At 40.6% G+C, this 20,946-nt stretch overlaps 1 protein-coding gene across 1 annotated transcript in view; it reads left to right on the forward strand.

Annotated features, from left to right (window-relative positions):
- Nucleotides 1-20,946, forward strand: part of LOC113407399 (parafibromin) — a 176,782-nt gene that overhangs the window by 43,521 nt on the left and 112,315 nt on the right. The window contains exon 10 of the mRNA XM_026655872.2: nt 3,142-3,206. Coding sequence (XP_026511657.1) covers nt 3,142-3,206 — 65 coding nt within the window. The remainder of the gene's footprint in view (nt 1-3,141; nt 3,207-20,946) is intronic.

A 20,946-nucleotide genomic window follows, 5' to 3' on the forward strand; every position in this document is an offset into this window, starting at 1 on the left:
GTGGTTCTTAAAACAGATTAGTGGACCACTTCCAGATAGTGCAAATTGCTGCTGTCATCAGTAATGAGATATGTACCACTGAAATGGGGAGTGGTAAACAGTCTTCATTTTAGGTATAGATGAATCAGCCTTCAACCAGAGCTCCTTTATGTTCCTAGAAGTGCTCCCTTGTGCTGCTTTTGCCTGTTTAGTTCTTGGAAGGAACCCAGTCTGTTAAGTCTTTTTTTGTCAGCTAGTACTTTGATGTAAATTCAACCATGATCAGATTTACTGAGGGCTCAACACTGGATGAATAGACAACAAAAGGGACACAGAAACAAACTGCAGAATGACCTGGAATGGTTAGAACAGTGGGGCTTGTAAGCAATGAGGGAAAATTTTGGGTACTAAAAATGTAAAATCTACCAGGAGAGTGGAAATAAAGAGCATGTATACAAATTGTAGTGGTGGAATGTAATCAGACTGAACAACTCTCTTCAATATACTTACTGGCTTATTTTCAATTTGGGGCCTAGCCCTTTTAAATGGAGCCAGGCATGGTGTTTGCTGCAAAGTGAGGCTGGGAGGGAAGGTGGTCCGAGATTTCTGAAGCGGTCCACAGTATAAATTTTTTTTGACACATGCTGGGTTATTGAACCATCTGAAATTACTGTTAGGCTACAACATGGGAATTGCTATACCATAACAGACAACGATCTAGCTAGTTAGGTTTCTCATATCAGTGATGGTGGGTGAAAAATGACATCCACTTCAAATTAGGCATAAACAGTTTATTTTAGCATATATTTTGTACATTTTAAGACAATACTGTTATCACCTATGAATGACATATACATGCAAAAACAGATAAGGCAAGAAAGATAACCCATCAAGTTCTGTCGCCTAGGGATAGAGCAACTTCTTTCAAATCTCTGGTCTCTGTTTTTCCCTGTCTTCTACACGCTCTTGTTGTCAATCACATATCTTTTATCCCTTGTTCTGTAGCTTTGTGCAGAATCTATTTCCCAAGTTAGCTCATCTGTGTACCTATCTAATTAAAACATTCCCATGCATGGAGGGGATGGAATGATGAGACTGCCTGCAATGGCATGTAGCTGATCTGTGACTGCTAGCACCAAATATCGCCAATGGCCAGTAATGGGACATTAGATGAGGAGGGCCCTCAGTTACTACAGCAAATTCTTTCCCAGATGTGTCTCCGGTGGGTCGTGCCCACATGCTCAGAGTCTTACTGATCGCTATATTTGGGGTCAGGAAGGAATTTCCCCCCAGGTCACATTGGCAGAGACCCTGGGTTTTTTTTGCCTTCCTCTGGGTCATGGGGCACAGGTTTAAACTAGTTTAGAGGGTGAATTCTCTGTAATTTGAAGTCTTTAAATCATGCTTTAAGGACTTCAGTAACTCAGCCAGAGTTTATGGGTCTATTACAGGAAGCATGGGTGAGGTTCTGTGGTCTCCAATGTGCAGGAGATCAGACTAGATGGTCATGATGGTCCCTTCTGACCTTAAAGTCTGAGTCTATTAATCACAGTAACTAAGACATTTTTGCTTATCCTGCTAAAACTTACTTTTATCTGTCTGCTTCTGTCATCTATTCTTTACTATCCTCCAGTTTTTGCCTTACAATAGTTATTCTCCTTACTGATCTGTTTTTATGACCTTGGGTTTTTTCTTGTTGGGGGAGAGGCGGTACACCTGGAGCTTATGCTCTGCTTTACTCTGTTGTTACACAGACCAAGGTTTTTACAAATGAGAGAGAAACCAGGTTTCATGGTTTACACAATCCAGAAGCTGTTTCAGCGAAGTTCTGAAATGCTGCATCAGCAGAGACATACAAATTGCAAACATTCCTTGATATTTTCTTGTATTATATATAATATCGATTTCTCTAGTTAGTATGTATATTTGACTAACAATTTGTTAGTTTTCTAACCGAGGTTACTGCAACATACTCCATAGGAAGTTGTAATTCCCTTGTCTCCACAATGCATTCAGTGAGGAGTGGTAGGGAAAACTTCATCCTAATCTTACTGGAGATCAGTTTATGCCCTGAAGAATAAGGATTGATTAGTCATTAACACTTTTATGCTATTAGTGTAACCGCAGTGTATTCAAATAAATATGTAATCTTTAACACATTTCTTTGTTTATGGTGGTTTTAGTAGTGTGTGTGTGTGTGTGTGTGTGTGTTTATAAAACTAATTTTATCTACCTACACATCTAGGGTGTGTAGAATGTGGTTCATGAGACTGTATGTTAGGAGTGCTGCTTTTAGTTGCATAATTGGGGCTTTTGCATCTGTTAGAATCTGGGTTTAAAATTGACTACTTGTATTGTATTAAAGGTGAATATGCTTGAGTGAATTCATATTCCTTATTTTGCTATTGTACTAAAATCCTAGTTTTTAAAATTCTCTATCAGGCTTCCTTTGAGTATTCTGCATATGTTGAGTTGTAGAACTAACATGCATGTCAGGATATCAAAACCAAATTTAAGGGTCAAATAGTGCAATCACAACCCTTATTCTCAGTTCATATTCTGAGCCACTGTCCCATCTTAATCTAGCCCAGATGAGTTATCAGGATGTGTATTTAGAGCAGCACCAGCAGCATATAGAGCAGTTGCAATATTGGAAAGAGATGAGAGAAAGGAAGACCAGTCAAACTGGTTATACAAGCATGGGTAGAGGAGTGTTCTCCATGTAGCAGTAAAGTATTCTGAACTGCTTATAGGAAAACTGGTTACAGGGAAAACAAACATGCAAAAGTAGTCATCTGCCCGAAGCAAAACACTGTGTGAGCTATCCATGATTACTATCCATGTTTAACCAGTGTTAAACATAAAGAGAGCATTCCTGGCCCCCATTGAAGTTTATGGCTAAACTCCCTGGAACCTCAATGAGATCAGGATTTCACCTAAACAGTCATAGGCCATATTTAGAGCTAACCAAGATAGTGACTGTGATTAATGTAGTTAAAAGTTAGTGTGTGTACAGGACTTAAAATACTGCACCAGCAAGAAGGCATTTTTCCTCCCAAAAGTGGCTGGAAAGGAATTTCCCCTATCCTGCCAGTTTAAACATGGGCTTTATTCTGATACTTGCATGTGGAATGACTTACAAGAGGCTCTTTTACTTTACAGAGACGGAAGGCTTCAAAATTGACACTATGGGAACCTACCATGGAATGACTTTGAAGTCTGTAACGGTAAGTTAAAAAGCATTTCTGAAATGTTGTATGCCTCAGTGACAGCATATATAAATGGTTCAGGTTTACTTTGCCTGTGCCTCTCAACAAGATTGTCTGTTTGTTTGTTGGAAGCATTAATGAGAAGTCAATGTCTGATTTTAAAACCTGGGGAATGCACTGGTTGTGTATAAATTGAAGAGCTCTTTTTTAAAGATGTTTATAACCCTGGGTAGAGGCTAATACTTTGCCTACATTAGAAAGGGTTTGCCAGTATAGCTATACCGGCAAACTCTCCTACTGGAGATGCAGATGCTATCATCAGTAATTCTTTTGCCAGTATTGCTTATAGGAGTTATACCAGCAAAAGGTCTTTTTTGTCGGTCTAACTGTGTCTGCCCTAAGGCTTTTGCTAGCATAGCTATGTTGGTTAGCGGTGTAACATGTCAGCAAAACTTTGAACTGTGGACCTGGAATGTTGCCTCATAGTCAACTTTCTGTTTGGATTTAATTTAGTGATGGTAGAGTTCGTTGACCTCTGCAGTACTTGTCTAAGCTTTTTCCTCCATCTAGCCTGGTGAGATTGATGACCATATGTACCAAATGACTTGATTTATCTTTTAATGTGGATTGCTATACGTACAGATGAGAAAGCAGAGACCCTCAACCAGACTTTTATTTCATGTTTGTCTTAAATTGTCTGCTTATATGGAAGTTGGTTGAACATTCTCAAACAAATGCTGTTGTGATCTGCTTATAAGTAGGATAGATGCTACAAAACTAACATAAAAGCCTCATTAAGACTTTTGTCATTGGTATACCTATATACATCTGATGAATAGAAAGCCCTAAACGTTCTTCTAAATCTGTGCACCTATGCCTACTGTGCACTCCTAATTTGAACATAAAATAATGCCTAGAATGTAAATGTTTCGAAACTAATTGGTTCTTATTTGAACTTTTCCCTTTGTCTAATAAAAACTGTTTTGCTGTTGTCCTCCTCCAGTCTGAAAACACTGGCATCCAGTTCATCTTTTAATATTTAATTTTAAGTAATGAATCCATTTGGTGCCAAAAGTCTGTCTTTTAGATTAATTCAAAATGCACTGATGTGTAGAATTAAGGGGGGGAAATGTGGCTGCTTGAATCAAAGGCCTTGTGTTAGAGTGGTGCTTGTTAGGCTAGCTCCAGTGAAGGGTCTAGCAGCACTAGGTTACTAAACACAGATTTTCAGGGTGTAATGTCTGTTTCAAATCGTCATGTTGTGACTTGGCAAACAGGTTGCCTGCTTGTTGTCCTGTGGGGAAAAAAAAGTTTCTATTATGTTGTTCAAAGCTTTAGCTAAACTAGGCTTAATTAAAATTTTAAAAAAATCTTAAAGTGCAATTAGTCAGGAAAGTGACTTTAGAAATAGCTTTGCATGGCTTCATATCAAAGTTCTGCATCCAAAAGTTTTCCCCCCCCCGATAACTCCACCTTACAAATTCAACACAGGATCTATAGTTTTAAGATACTTTGAACTGAAATCTTGAATACAAGTTGCTAAATTGGATTCCTTTGGTTTTTTTCCCCCCTACAAGCTCTTCCATTGAAGAAAAAAGTTTCACAGTTTAAAAAAAGACTAATAATGAAACTAAAACTGGTTCTTTACTTAATATGATCTAGAACCTTTTGGAATAATAATAATAATAATCCAGTTTCTTAAAATGTTATGGGACTACACATAAGATCTTTATAGTGCCATGAGAAGCAATAAAATCTCCTCTGCCATTTTAGAATTACTCCATCTAAGAATCAAGTTCTGTGTTACTTTTAGAATCTTATTTTCCACCAGACTTTTCATTAGTTTTAAAGCTGAATCTGAGAGTTGTGGTGGAATCTTGGCTTTGTGTTATGGACGTGGAGGAAATAATTGTTACTTAAGTGGTGCAGAAATATTACTATATGCATCTCTCTCCAAGCTTGATTTCACTTAAGTGAGTGGCATGGTTTGAAGGAGATTGTATAGTCAGACAACCACCAATCTGTCCATGGTATCAAGTTTGTGACTTCTTTTGAGTTTCACACTTTCTTTTCAGTCCTGTTTCTTCTATTTTTCACACAGTACTGGAAGAAATCAGACTGTCAGGGAATTGAAACATATTCTGCACATTTAAAAAAGAAAGTAATGCAGTAATTTGCTCCCAACTAGTTGAATGAAAAAAATAATAAATATGTATTAGAATACTTGGTCAGTCCTCACTTCTGGGAAAAATGCTGAAATCTGATGTAAAGCATTCTGTGGCAAGGTAGATGCTTCTCTTAATGCTCTTCACTCATAGCATCTTTGATTTATTTCTATTCTGGCTTCTACATCAATTGTTTTTGGAATGGAGGAGATCACTGACTACCTTGGGGAAGATTGTTCCTCCAGTTGATTCTCTGAGCACAACTGGATGTTGAACACTGTTGTGACTACATGATCTAACCTTGATTTATCAAGTGCTAAATTGGTGAGTTGGGCACATTCCTCATGGTTTTGTTCTTCAATCCTTGATTTGTGTGGTGCAGATGCATCCAAATACAATTTCCTCAGTTCCTTCTCTTCAGTGATTCTCAAACTTTTTTGTTCTGTGAACCACTTTGTGATACCAGCACTTCCTTTTTCTATCCCCCGTGGTATTAGTTCCCAGCAATTTTCATCTCACAGACAACTGTAAAGGACTTGACAGATCTCTGGTTGTTTCTGGGCCATAATGTGGAACCCAGCTATCTGTAGTAATCTGCCCACCTCTGACACTTTAAAAATGCAGCTTCAAATCCTACCTTTTCTGTGCAGCTTGTGATCCATACACAGTTGTCCAGTTTTCTAGTAGGCTTCTTACTACTATGAACTTTGAGTTTCTCTTAGTTTGTGTCTCCCACCTGCTCTCATCTTCCTGTTGTAACTGCTTTGCATTGATTTATATGAAACTCTCAAAACTATCGAGTCTGAATATATTGAAACTGCTCTCTGGATTGTAACTGATATTTGAGAGACTCTGGATGCTTGCATTTTTCTACAAATAAACAAAACTACATTTTTATTGCTGCTTTGTAAGTGGTGTTGGAAGCTCAATTAGAATTCAAAATTTGTAACAAAATAGATTGTGAATAGTGGACTTTTTTGAAGTAATGTCAGCTAAAATCTGTGCTGCTGGCTGTTCTTTGCTGTAGTAGGGAAGTTGGCAAGAACTGACTTTCTGTAATGAATTTTTATTGCTAAACCATGAAGTTCATTATTTCTGTTGGTGAATTGATTACAGTAACAGAACTTCTTCAGGAGTGATCCTTTCTCTTACCTGCCACATCTCCCCCATTTTCCTGGGATGGTTAAAATAGATGAATCAATAAACTACTGGTATTAACATTATGATATTTAGTTACCCAGCAGTTTATACTGTAAACTGGACAGCACCTTCATTGTGTCTTAGAAACACATGACCTTCCATCCTACCTATAGGTTTCACTGCAAACCATAATCTCATGTACTGGTTTTATTATTATTATTATTATTATTATTATTATTATTATTTTCATTTTCATTTTCATTTTAAAATGGAAAATGCTCACTGTCAAGGTAATTTAGGGTAGGGTCAGTGGAAACATGAATATGGAAGATGATCATATTGGTAGTCCTACTCCTATCTCATGTATACAGTGTTGGATGGTAGCTGGCATTTGTTCTCTCAGTGAATGCTGAGGAAGAATTTCCCACATTTTTAACCTTGTACTGTTAAGAGTACAAACATATTTGTTTAAAATGGACACAAAATATACCTGATGCTTTTTTATTCTGACCTTGTTAAAGGAAGGATGCTCAGCTGAAAGCCAAGCTAGTGCCATCTAGTGAAAACCTAAACAATAGTTTGACCTTTACGTTGCATTAGACATAATGAAACTGAATTCTGGACTAATAATATTGCTGTAACTAGAAAACATGAAGCCCTTAGTTGTCATCACAGCTTGACATGGTTGTAAAGGTCAACACAAAAGAGCTGTCCAATGACTCATCTTGGAATATTGGAGTAATGAGAAGTTGCTCGTGATTTGCATGTACAATAAAGTTGGCTTTTGCTTTTCCCTTGGTGAGGACGTGCTCTGTATTGACCATATGTACATACAAAGAACAGTTACTTCCCCAGGACAGAGTCAGTGTTACCTACGTTTTTACCTATAGCTGACTTCCGTGCCACTTTATTTTTCTTCTCCTGTGTCCTGGTTTTTCTCCTTCCCTTCACATAAGTGTATTGGTAAATTGTATAATCCTGTATCAAATAATAATCTTCTCTTTCAAATGTAGCAGTCCCATTAACTGGAGTGGCAAGGGTCTAAACTGGGTCTCCTTATCAGTGCTACCATCTGAGACAGGGTGGGCAAACCTTTTGGCCCAAGGGCCACATCTTGGTATGAAAATTTTATGGTGGGCCATGAATGCTCACGAAATTAGGGTTGGGGTGCAGGAGGGGATGCGGACTCTGGCTGGGGGTGTGGGCTCTGGGATGGGGCCAGAAATGAGGAGTTCAGGGTGCGGGAGGGGGCTCTGCGGTGGGGGAGGGGAAAGGCTCCGGCTTGAGATGCAGGCTCTGGAATGAGGCTGGGGGTGAGGGATTTGGGGTGTATGAGGGTGCTCCAGGCTGTGACCAAGGGGTTCAGCGGGTAGGAGGGCGATCAGGGCTGGGGCAGGGGGTTGTGGCATGGGGGCGGTGAGGCTGCAGAGCCCCAGACTCCAGTCCCCAACAGGAGCTCGAGGGCTGGTTTAAACCAGATGGAGGGTCGGATGTTGCCCCTGGGCTGTAGTTTGACCACCCCTGATCTGAGACATGGTTTTCAATTTTTCTATAGGCAGATTAGACCTGCATGTTTATTTTCATAGTGGATATAACAAATTGTATTTTTTGCCTTTCCCAGATTTTAGGGAACTGTGGCTTAATACTTCCGTTTTCCTTTGGAAATCACAACCTGTGAAGCATAGATAAACTGTTTATTTTGACTGCTGGTGTTGGAGGCTGTCACTGAAGGTCATATTCAGCTACAACCATTGTTAACACTCCTCTCCCTTGGGAACCTCTGCCAGAAGGCATGGATTTGTCCACATCATATTTGTCTACATGTCCTTGATGTGAGACACTTGGTCAGCTTGCCCCTCTCCGGCGCTCCAGCCGGGGCGCTGGCTCAGCAGGGAGGGATTGTCAGATTGTTCACACGCCAGAATATAAAAATGGTCTCCAGCACGTGTCTCCCGGAAGTTGCGGTATGGACCCGCTCGGCTCCTATGTGCTCCAATGCCCCCTCCGGCACTCCAGTGGGAGCTGTTGGGGTGGTGCCTGCAGATGGGGTGGTGCCTGCGGATGGGGCAATGTGCAGAGCCACCTGTCCACGCTTCCGTGTAGGAGCCAGAGAAGGGACATGCCACTGCTTCCGGGAGACGCTTGAGGTAAGCACCACTCGAAGCCTGCACCCCTGAGCCTCTCCCCATGCCCCAACCCCCTGCACCAGCCCTGATCCACCTGTTGCTCTTCAAACTCCATCAATCCCAGCCTGGAGCACCCTCCTGCACCCCAAACCTCTTATCCCCAGCCCCACCCCATAGCTTGCACCCCCAATCAGAGCCCACACCCTCTCCCGCACACCAACCCCAATTTTGTGAGCATTCATGGCCTGCTATACAATTTCTATTCCCCGATGTGGCCCTCAGGCCAAAAAGTTTGCCCACCCCTGATTTATAGAAAAATGTTACAATATATTACTTTTTGTGAATTGATTGTTCACACGCCAGGATATAAAAATGGTCTGCTATAGTTTTCTGGTCAGTTTTCTCTTCTGAGTTATATAGAAGCAGTTAGTTTAGGTTTACATTTGAAAGGTAACATTGTCCAGTAGATAGGCAAATGTACAATCCCCAGCTTCACCCAATGCCCTGTCCTGTAACCTTGAGCAAGACCCTATTTGCCCTCCTACTCTTTGTCTGACTTTTCTATTTAGACTGTACACTCTTCGGGGCAGGGCCTGTCTTATACATTTTTGTGCTAGGCATTTCATCCAAGTCAGAAGTAGTGCCAAAAGAACTTCGTACCTTTTCTATTCTCCGCTTTGGAGTTAAGTCATCTGGTGCATAAAACTGTATATAAAGAAATTTAAATGAAGAAAAAGAATTTTCACTAGCCTATGTTTTCATTTTTAAAAAGATACCCAAAACCTGTACTATGGGCCTGACCTATATAACCGTGCACTTTTAAATACCATTCAGCCACCCCAATGATTGTTTTTTCCTGTTTCTCTGGTTAAACTTGACTAAAGCAGGACAAAAAATGCTACAGTTACAAAACAGCTTACCATTATTCCACACTAGGTAATTTACAGAACACAGTTCACCACACACAAGAGACATTGGACTGAGGTTATACTTGTACAGAGAATAATGACCAGTTTGTTATGTAAAAATCGCAAGCCAACTGTGCTTAATTTCAGTGAGAAGACAGCAAAACATCTATTGTTTAATGGCCCATTCTTTCAGTCTCCCTCCCCATCGTCGCAACCCATTCTATAATATAAAAATCTTGTGTAACCCACATGCAAATAGTTTTGTAAGTGGCTATTCCTTTTCTAGTGTTAAACACTAACTTCAGTGGCAGATTTAGAGTGAGTCAGGCCCTGTGTGCAGCTTCATTTTCAGAGGCCCCCCCTCGGGACCTAGCCAAGACTCGGGGGCAGGTTGTCAGATATTTGTCCTGTATTTTGAAGGGCCCCCTGTCATTGGGGGCCCCGTGCCACTGCATGTTTGTTTCATGGTAAATCTGCTCCTGACTAACTTTAAAAGAAATCCGAGGAAGATGCTACAATTTACCCATTTATTTGAAACAGGTAAAAATAATATTATACCAAACATTTTTACACCACTACAGTCCTAAATCCTACTGATGGCAATACTTCAATTCAGACATGCATTTAATCTCCGTTTTGGTACCGAGATACATTGTGTTCTCTTATCAGGGGGTAGCCGTGTTAGTCTGTATCTATAATAACAACAAGGAGTCTGGTGGCACCTTAAAGACTAACAGATTTATTTGGGCATAAGCTTTTGTGGGTAAAAACCTCACTTCTTCGGATGCAAGAAGTGCATCCGAAGAAGTGAGGTTTTTACCCACGAAAGCTTATGCCCAAATAAATCTGTTAGTCTTTAAGGTGCCACCAGACTCCTTGTTGTTATTGTGTTTTTTATTTCCTCTGAATACTTCCTTTTAATTAATTGACCAGCATCTCATGATTTACTCATATAGGTGTACCTCAATTATCCAAATCTTCCATGCAAAGTCTCTGTGTGCACATAGTGTTGCACCTCTTCTCCAACCTCAATGACCCCCTCACGTGCCAGCCTTAGGGAATCCAGTAGCGCCTCTCTTGACCTTCTTTAGCCCATCACATAATAATCCATGGGGGAGACATTGCGATGCCCTACTTATTGGATCTTCAGATAACCTTTGTTAACTGGATTTTGTATAATTGTGATTCTACTATATGACAAAGTTGGGGATTTTTTATTTTTATTTTATTTATTTATTTTGGAGGGAGGGGCAACAAAATCCTTTGATTATTTAAACCTTAACTTAGTCAAGTCTCAGTTCTTGAACATCAAACTGAAACTGATCTAAAAATGCTTCCGAATGTAGTGGAGTTTAGCCAATATTCAGATTCTTCCAGAATAACTGTCAGACGTGTGGTTTATCTACCAGTGCATGTTTATCCTAAAGTAATTCCCGCCCTCCCCCCCCCCCCCCCATATAGACTGTATAATGTACTAATTTCATTTTGAAAACATTACCTGTAGACCAAAATCTTTATTTGGGTAACTTTAGTCCTTGACAGATAGCCAAACAAATATCACAACTGGACTTTAAAGTATCACTAACTGCCAAAAAATCTTTACAAATATGGATGGGGGGGGGGAGGGGGAGAAGGAGGGATAGCTCAGTGGTTTGAGCATTGGCCTGCTAAACCCAGGGTTGTGAGTTCAGTCCTCGAGGGGGCCACTTAGGAATCTGGGGCAAAAATCGGTACTTGGTCCTGCTAGTGAAGGCAGGGGGCTGGACTCAATGACCCTTTGGGGTCCCTTCCAATTCTAGGAGATATATCTCCATAGGTATATCTCCATATCTTTTGCACCAACTATTTTAATCTGGAAAATTGGACGCTAGCCTGTCAGCACTGGAAAAATAATTTTTAAGAGATAATTTAGAAGCTTTAAAAAGAAAGCTTCCTTCCTACAAACTAGGATTTCTTAATAAGTGTAGAACATACACCTCTACCCCGATATAACGTGACCCGATATAACACAAATTCGGATATAATGCGGTAAAGCAGCGCCCTGGGGGGGCGGGGCTGCGCGCTCCAGCGGATCAAAGCAAATTTAATATAACGCGGTTTCACCTGTAACGCGCTAAGATTTTTTTGGCTCCTGAGGACAGCGTTATATCGGGGTAGGGGTGTATATATTTGTCTACACTGCAGAGGTTTACATTTTAGTTTGCTATTAGCAAAATATTCATAGATTCTAGGACTGGAAGGGACCTTGAGAGGTCATCGAGTCCAGTCCCCTGCCCGCATGGCAGGACCAAATACTGTCTAGACCATCCCTGATAGACATTTATCTAACCTACTCTTAAATATCTCCAGAGATGGAAATTCCACAACCTCCCTAGGCAATTTATTCCAGTGTTTAACCACCCTGACAGTTAGGAACTTTTTCCTAATGTCCAACCTAGACCTCCCTTGCTGCAGTTTAAGCCCATTGCTTCTTGTTCTATCCTTAAAGGCTAAGGTGAACAAGTTTTCTCCCTCCTCCTTATGACACCCTTTTAGATACCTGATAACTGCTATCATGTCCCCTCTCAGTCTTCTCTTTTCCAAACTAAACAAACCCAATGCTTTCAGCCTTCCTTCATAGGTCATGTCATTCTTGTTGCTCTTCTCTGGACCCTCTCCAATTTCTCCGCATCTTTCTTGAAATGCGGTGCCCAGAACTGGACACAATACTCCAGCTGAGGCCTAACCAGAGCAGAGTAGAGCGGAAGAATGACTTCTCGTGTCTTGCTCACAACACACCTGTTAATACATCCCAGAATCATGTTTACTTTTTTTGCAACAACATCACACTGTTGACTCATATTTAGCTTGTGGTCCACTATAACCCCTAGATCCCTTTCTGCTGTACTCCTTCCTAGACAGTCTCTTCCCATTCAGTATGTGTGAAACTGATTTTTCCTTCCTAAGTGGAGCACTTTGCATTTGTCTTTGTTAAACTTCATCCTGTTTAACTCAGACCATTTCTCCAATTTGTCCAGATCATTTTGAATTGTGACCCTGTCCTCCAAACCAGTTGCAATCCCTCCCAGTTTGGTATAATCCGCAAAATTAATAAGTGTACTTTCTATGCCAATATCTAAGTCGTTAATGAAGATATTGAACAGAGCCAGTCCCAAAACAGACTGCTGCGGAACCCCACTTGTTATGCCTTTCCAGCAGGATTGGGAACCATTATGGAGGGTGGGGAGGGAGGAAAGCTATTGGACACCAGAGGTTGTACCGAGTGGACTCCTCAAAAGTGGGTGTGCTTGTCCTGGTTTGTTGCTCCAAAGCTCTGTAATAAAGTATCTGACTTGCTGTACCCAAACAAAAAGTGAGAACTCTGTTATTCTCCGACACAACTCTCTGAGTATGGTTATCCAGCCAGTTATGCACCCACCTTATAGTAGCCCCATCTAAATTGTATTTGTCTAGTTTATCGATAAGAATATCATGCGAGACCGTATCAATAGCCCAAACTGACTAAAACCTAGCTAGCCAACAGGACTTGTGTACAACCAGTTCAACTGAACAAGTGTCCAATGGACTTTGCCGTTCTCAGGTTTTATCAGAGCAGATAGCCACAGTATTAGACAGACAGTTTTACTCTTCCCTGGGACTCATCAAGCTCCTAACTTTTTTCTTCTTGAGCCAGCTTTTCAAATGTTTCCCATTACAGCCATAATGTTCTTGGTAACCAGAATAATTTTTTTAAAGTTAGATGTAACTACCTTCAGTAAATTCAAATCCTGTCATAAAGTCCTGCAGTTTTTCATTGTTCTCATAGTATTTTTAGCTTTCCCAAGACTAGGTAATTTGAAATATGTGTTATGGTTCTGTGGATGTCGCATTACATGAACAAGTTTTCTTTTAGCTAGAATGAACTCAAACAGGCAATTGTTTTTAAGTTGTTGAATAAGGTGAAGAAGCAGCATATGTGGGTATTGTTTTTGAAGAAAGTCAGAGTTAAAAGTTGAATAATGCAGTCCACAAATTTTCATGTAGGATAGCTTTCAAATCATGTACAGATGTGGCAAGGCATTTTGTGTTGGGCTACTGTTTTGGCTTAGTGCCAGTGTACTACACACAATAGTGCTGTTTGTTTTGTTCCTCAAAAAGGGATGCATTTTATTTTGAGATGATAGTTATATGAATTTGCAGCTCTCCACTAGCCCGAAGTGGGTGTTGACAGATATGGCAATTTCCTGCATATCCTTGCAAGACCTTATTGAATTTAAGTATGTTTGGGGTCTGTTATAGTGAATGCCAAGTTTATGTACTGTTGCTGGCTGGGATTACATGTAACTTCTCTGGGGGGGACAAATGATGTGAGACTTGGAAGTTCAAAGGACTATTTTGAAAATGTGACTAAATTGAGAATGGACTTTTGGGAAATAAGTGTTAAGTGGATTTCTTGGGGAGTACCTGGGGGGAGATTAATGTAAATTCCCTTACACATACACGCCTCTGGTTATGCAAAATCCTGCCTTTTGAAACTACATCCTGGCCATGGGTCTTTGCTGCTTACCTTTTCCAAGAGACTGGAGAATAAAGGCCTGAGCTGTATAAACAGGTTATCTGTCCAGCTGTAATGATTGTTCTGAATCAGACAGTTATGAACCTGTAGCCACAGGGAAAAGACATGTATGTTTGTTTGTTTGTTTTTGAAGGACTGAAACCTACTAGAGCCTTTGCTGGAATCAGGGTTGACCTCTGGTAAGCCTTTTAGCATGCACATAGGTTCTTTTATGGTTTTTAATGTTTTCTCTGTAATGCTTTCACCTTAAGAATAAGTATGCTTGCTTACAAAGAGCTGTCTCATATATTATAATTGCAGGCAATACGCTATTCATGCCCTTTGGAGAGAAACCAAAGCACAGATGCTGGTCTGTTTAGGCGGTTGAGCTGCTGGGAGTATCATAGTCTAGGCAGGGTACTGTGCAACCTGGAAAATCGAAATCAGGAGGGAGAGGTGTGCAGATCTCTTCTCATGAGGTGATGGCTGGGAACCAGGGACCTTTAAGTGTGCACCCTCGAGGGAGGACGGAGGGGCATATTGATGCAGTTACCTTGTGTCACGGACTCACAGATCGTGCCCACTCTTGGCCCCATGCAGTCCGTGGGGGGGTGCCCCTTTTAGTGAGACAGCCCTTCTTGGGGGGTCCACTCTCTCTCGGGGTCAGGCCCCTCCACCTCCTGGAGCCGCACCTCTCGGAGCCCTAGCACACCTGTTTCTCGCCGTGGGCCCCCTCAGGGAGTCCACTCGCTCTGGACCCCCCGGGCCTCCACCCCCAAAGGGGTTGATGCCACCCTGTTCTCTAGACCGGAGTGACTCTCAGCCAGCATAAAACAGGAGGATTTATTGAGAGTTGAACACAGCACAGGAAACTCTCAGGGCCTCAGGCCTGGCCTCCCTCAGCCCAGCACATCCCAGTCTCTCTGCTCCCCCTCTCCAGCCCAGAACCCCCTCTCCCAGCTGGGCATCTGAGATCACCGGCCCCAGGCCCCGCCTCTGTCCATTGTCTTCTCTCCAGGTAAACAGGGTCGTAAACCGGGGCCTCCTCTCCTCACTTCTGTACTCTGGCTGGAACCGGCTGGCTAGGTCACTGGGTCCTCACTCTGCAGCCCATTGTCCGCCCACTGGCCAGAACCGGCTGCGTCTCCTCAGCTGGGCCTGCGGGTCACCAGGTCGCCAGGTCACCGGTCGCTGGGGTATCCATCCTCCCGGCCATCGGCTGGGTCCCCAAGTCCTCTCTCCGGTCCTCTGCAAAACACACTCCCTCTCCCCACACCTCGTTAAACCAGTAATACCCAGGGAAACTGAGTCCCACCCCCTCCTCATGCAAACCATTGAAACTCCACAGAAAACAAGAAAACCTTGAAGCTGTAACAGGCATCATATAACTACCTAATGTGTGTGATGTAGAATTATCTTTTTTTCTCATAAAGAAAGGCACAATAGCTTTGGTTTTTCAAAGAATAGAAAAGTATACTGGGGAGGCTTTCAGAAGGTTATTTTGCGAAATTTCAGTGCTGGTTGATTATCAGATTTTACTCCGACCCCAAATAGTTATGTTGACCATCTTGTAGAAATGTTAATATATAGGGTGATGTATGTAAAACATTATTCATTTAGAATATCAGTTGAACTTGAGCTGCAGAAGTTTAGTTATTTTTAATTTGTACGTAGTTCAATCACACGTATTTCATATGGCTTAATCGGTAAACCTTCTTGTCAACGTATTTTCTCCTACAAATTACCTTTTCTCCTTCAGAATATATAATAGCTCGATCTTCATATGGCAGGTTCTTGTCAGAGAGTCAAATATCTAACAGAAAAGTCAGGGAAAGAAGAGCTTGGATATCATGTAGTGTACTGATTCATTCTAAATTTTTTGTTCAGATACAATATGTAGCTTTTATGACTTACAGTTTCAGAAAACTCTTAGGTGTGAGCATATTTGTAGCATCTTTCTTATCCCTGCCTAACAGTCCTCACTGTGAAATGTTTAACATTTTCTATGAGAAACCCAGGAAATCAATAATTTATTTCTAAGTAGTACACATGGGCCTATTGCTTACAGTATATTAGTTGAAGTATAAATTATAATTCACATGGCAGTTTTATGAATTGCTTTAACAAATTGGAGGTAATTACCCATATTGTTGTGGTTTTTAAAATTATCTAGCAGTAGTATCAATGGGCTTCAGTCAAACTCAGCCCCAGTATGCTAGCTACTGAACCAATCTATAGGAAGACACAGAGCATGTCTATACTGTAGCTGGAAGTATAATTTCCAGCTAGGGTAGACATACCTGCGCTAGCTCTGATCCAGCTAGCATGCTAAAAATAGTAATGTAGCTGCAATGGCACGAGCAGTGGAATGGGTTTGCTGCCCTAAGTACTATCCCATATGAATCCTTATATAGTTGGTGTGGCTAGCCTGTCCCACTGCTTGTGCTGCTGGGACTGCACTGCTGTTTGGCAGGTTGATCGGAGCTAGCACAGTTATGTCTACCAGAGTTGGAAATTACACTTCCAACTCTAGTGTAGACATACCCACAGTCCCTGCCCTGAGGACTTTATAAATCTAATTCAAGACAAGATACAAGTGTAGCAAACAATAGGAGGGAATTAGAGGGTAACAGTGTGGTGTGGATGTTGTGGTTACATAAACCAGCAATTGGCACAATGTGATGGCTTAAAATCATTTAAATGGGAAGGGAATTGTAGTGATAGAAGTGAGGGAGTCAGAAGGCTAGATTGGAGGGAGGGGTGTCTGGACAGGGGACATATATAAGAAAGTGAGGGCAAAGATTAGGAGGACAAAACTAGGTGACTTTTTGGTAAGGTGGTGATAATAGTAGTAAATGTAGGGCAACTGCTAAGTGAGTCAGTTTTATGGTGGAGATGGTTGGACCTGTTGCTCACCCCTGGGATTGTGTGTCAAAGACTAAAAATGCCATACTAGCAAAGATATGGTTTATAACTTGAACTTGCGAAGGCTTCTGAAGCTCTGGTCTTGTGAAGAACCAGTAATGTTGAAGGGGAAGTGTGCAAAATGGAGTATCTGCTCCCAGAGGCTGTGAAGAGCCTTCTCTCTGGCTCTTATGGAGTGGTTTGTTACCATATGGATAACTGTCCTATTTTAATATGAGTAGAATAGACAAGATGGTTCTGTTTTACAAAACAGTAAGTGTATCATGGGCAGAAATCAGTTACATATTGAAGTATCTCATTGTCTCATCTTATTATTACTTGAAACTCATTTGTTTCAGGATATGCTCCCCTCCCCATTTCATGCCAGGTGCCCAACTCTAAAGGCAGTGTCACTGCCAGCAGCAGTGCAGAAGTAGGGGTGGCATGATGTGGTGTTGCCACTTAAACTTCTTCGCCCCAACCAGTAGTCAGCAGAAGTGAGGGTGACAATACCATACCATCCTTGCTTCTGCGCTACTCCTGGCAGAGGCGTTGCCTTTAGAGTTGGGCGCCTGGCTAGCAGCCACTGCTCTCTGGATGCCCAGCTCTAGAGGCGGCACCATAGCTAGCAGCTGCGCAGAAGTAAGGGTGGCAGTACCACAACCCCCATATAAAAGCCCGGCAATCCCACACCTGCCCACGATTGGGACCCACACTTACAATACTGTGAAATTTCAGATTTAAATAGCCGGAAGCATGAAATTTACAATGTTTTAAAAATCCTATCACCATGAAATTGACCAAAATGGACCATGAATTTGGTAGCGCCCTATTCATAAGATACAAATACTCTTTAACATTCATGTAAAATGACTGGTCTGAGGGGAACTTCAGTATGGCTGACAAAGTGTTAGTGATATGTGCTGTGGAGGACTTTAAACTATAAGAACATTCCTAGAAACCACTACTTACTGAGATAACTGTCAAAGTAATTTTTTTATTTTTTTATTTTGATCCTTAATTACTAATTTTTCTTCTTTCTTTTAAACACAAGTCTCCTTCCCTGTATATTCTAGAGCAAGGAATCTGGAGCGTGCACTGCATTTCAGTTCATTTTAATCCTGCTTGCTAGTTAATGTTGGAGAGCTATTGGGCAAACAAATTGCAGCGTTAAAGAGTGTTGTCAGTCTAGTTATGTCTTAAGAAAATGAGTTGTTTAACATGTTCTGTTTCTATTTTTATTTATAAAACTCAGTGGAATACTTCTGGGCAAAATGTGCTTTATAATACACTTTGTTCCTAATAGTCTATTTCTTGTGTTCTAGTTAATTTAACTATTTGCTGATAATATATACAGTTACCTTGTAATTTAGTGTGGTGTTACATGCTGTTACAGTACAGTATATTGTAAAGACTTTCAGATCCTGAAAATCTCACTTTATGCTTTACTGCCTGGAAAAAAATTCCAAATGTGTCTAGACTTGGACAGAAAGACTTACAGAAGATCACGTGTATTAAAGCAGTAAAAATGATAGATAACAATAAATCCCAGCATATTCAGCATATTGCCTTATTTTCAGCCTGCTTAAAAGACTGGTCTTTTCCAAGAATTTCTTCTAGTTCTTACATATTTCACCTTTAAAAATTAAACCTGCAAATGAGAATACTTGCACAATTAACTGACTCAATTGTGTTTACAGGCACAATACTCGAGTACCTGTAATTCAAAAGAGAACAAGTTAATAGGTGCAAATTGCATGAAAGGAAAGCCCCTTCAGAAATCTTGTCCCACTATGATTTTGGTACATAATAAGGATTTATCAAGGCCAGATTTCATATGCGTGTGCATTTGCACTGCCTAACAGAAATGCAGTCAGGCTAGTGTAAGGTCAGAAGATGCCCTAGGCTGAATTTTGGATATGTTCTTTCATTCCAGCAGACTCCTTTCCTATCTTTTTTTTTTCATTTGATAGAATCTTGTTTGGGGTCTTATTTTACTTTCTACTCTTTAAGGCTACCTGCCCTTAACTTCAGTGTTAAATTAATTCACATATGAATAGTAATTCCATATGGTCATTATAATGTGTGCAATTAAAAAAAAAATCTTCATGCTGAGAATACATCTTAATAGGTTGTAAAATATATTTGTTTCTTAAATGGAAATGTTGAACAAGATCCAGAAAACTGTTTACTGTTTGTTTATGTCAAGTGGTATATGCATCAGGTAATAGAAATAGTTGATACTCATCTTGTATTCCAAATGAGCAAGTCAAGAATTTCTTACCCTTATTAAACAGAGGTTGTTAGTATACAAATGTTTGTGAAGGCCTTCTCAGTTATGGCTATGTATATATTTAAGAAAATATATGTAAGATTATGTTGAGACTTCAACGAATTAACGCTATTTTATTTTACTGGTACTTAACATTTCATGGTTTCATCACATAAACTTTCTAGTGCTTTCTGCATCTTGTTTGAAAATTCCACTTCATCATTAAGCACCATATATACACCATATTGAAATATGTTCTCTGTATGCAGATACATTGATAATCTTACATCATATGCCAAATGTCTAAACAGTCACACTTTTATTTCAGTAATATACTGTTAAGTTTTGTGAGAAAACATAACTACCGACTCTTGTGCTTGGCTGACTGAGCTTGCTGTGTTCTCAACTAGAGTTGCCCAGATGTAGAACACTTACTGCTTTCTCCCACTAGTAATTTAAATCTTTTAAAAAGGGGTTTGTTGTTACTAATATTCCGTGGCAAATGCAGCTGAAAATTTTTTTGTTCATGTAAAATCATTTTTCTTTAACGTTAGTCAAATTCAAAGCAGTTATCTGTTGTCTGAATTGAATTTGAAGGAAAGGGAAACAGTGTTTTCTCTCGCGTCCGTAAGTGTCTGGATGGTGTTTCAATGGCCAACCTAAAGAGGGTTGGAGCCATTTACATTCCCAAAATATTGTCTCTCTGGATGGCCTGCTCTCCTCCAAAAATCTTCAGTAATTTTTTTTTGTAGAATGAAGATTAAAGTTTTCTGAGTTGTTTTTAAAGCTCCTGTTTTCTCTTTTGAACCTGTGATGTTTGTCTTTTCTTCCTTCTTCTGTTTTCCACATTGTTTCCTCGCTTTACTGCTCAGTCCATAGTGAATTTGTTTTACATTAGTGTAAATTTAGGCTTGTTACTGTAGATAGTATTTTGTTTTATAATCATTTTACTCTGATAGTGTTTCATTAGATGGATTTTCTAAATAGGCTTTTTCTATATATTTAGTCTGAGTCTGTGTATCAATTTCTTTTCCAGGTCTTTCTCGATAGATTTTTCTTTGAGTTGTTCCTCTTGTGTATGCTGTTACAGCCCTGGCTGAGCTCCTACTTGTGGATGGTCTACAGGCTGCTGTAAGTGACCAATAATTTGGGTCACACATGCTTTAAAACCTGCTGAGTCTGAGCAGTGTCCAGACACTGTCTCTGAGTCTGGTGTTTCAGGCACACTCCCACAGTACAGAATATAATGCTTGTACCCCTTCATGGTGTGTGGAACCCTAAGGTCCAGCTGCCCTAGACCCCAAGACCAGTGCTGACCTCCCAAAATCTCTCCCTAGCTTAAGTATGACCTCCCCAGAGCTCCATCCCAGTAGACACTCCAGTTTACAGTAAGGCAGTGACTTTCTGAAGGTACTTATAAACCATACCTTTTCTCAGAGACAAAGCACAAAATATATATATAGATCTATGGAAAAATAGATTTTTGGTCTTGGAGTCAGTGTCCTTCCAGAGAGTCCAGGATTCTTGGCACGCCCTCTCATCCTGACAGCCTCCTCTTATCCTGCCCAGGCTTCTCTTCTGATTCTGGTCTGGTCTCCCTATGCTAGAGAGTATCAGAGGGGTAGCCGTGTTAGTCTGGTTCTGTAAAAAGCGACAAAGAGTCCTGTGGCACCTTATAGACTAACAGATGTATTGGAGCATAAGCTTTC

This window comes from Terrapene carolina, unplaced genomic scaffold (assembly GCF_002925995.2).
Source record: "Terrapene carolina triunguis isolate 2854851 unplaced genomic scaffold, T_m_triunguis-2.0 Scaffold211, whole genome shotgun sequence".
Taxonomy (NCBI): domain Eukaryota; kingdom Metazoa; phylum Chordata; order Testudines; family Emydidae; genus Terrapene; species Terrapene triunguis.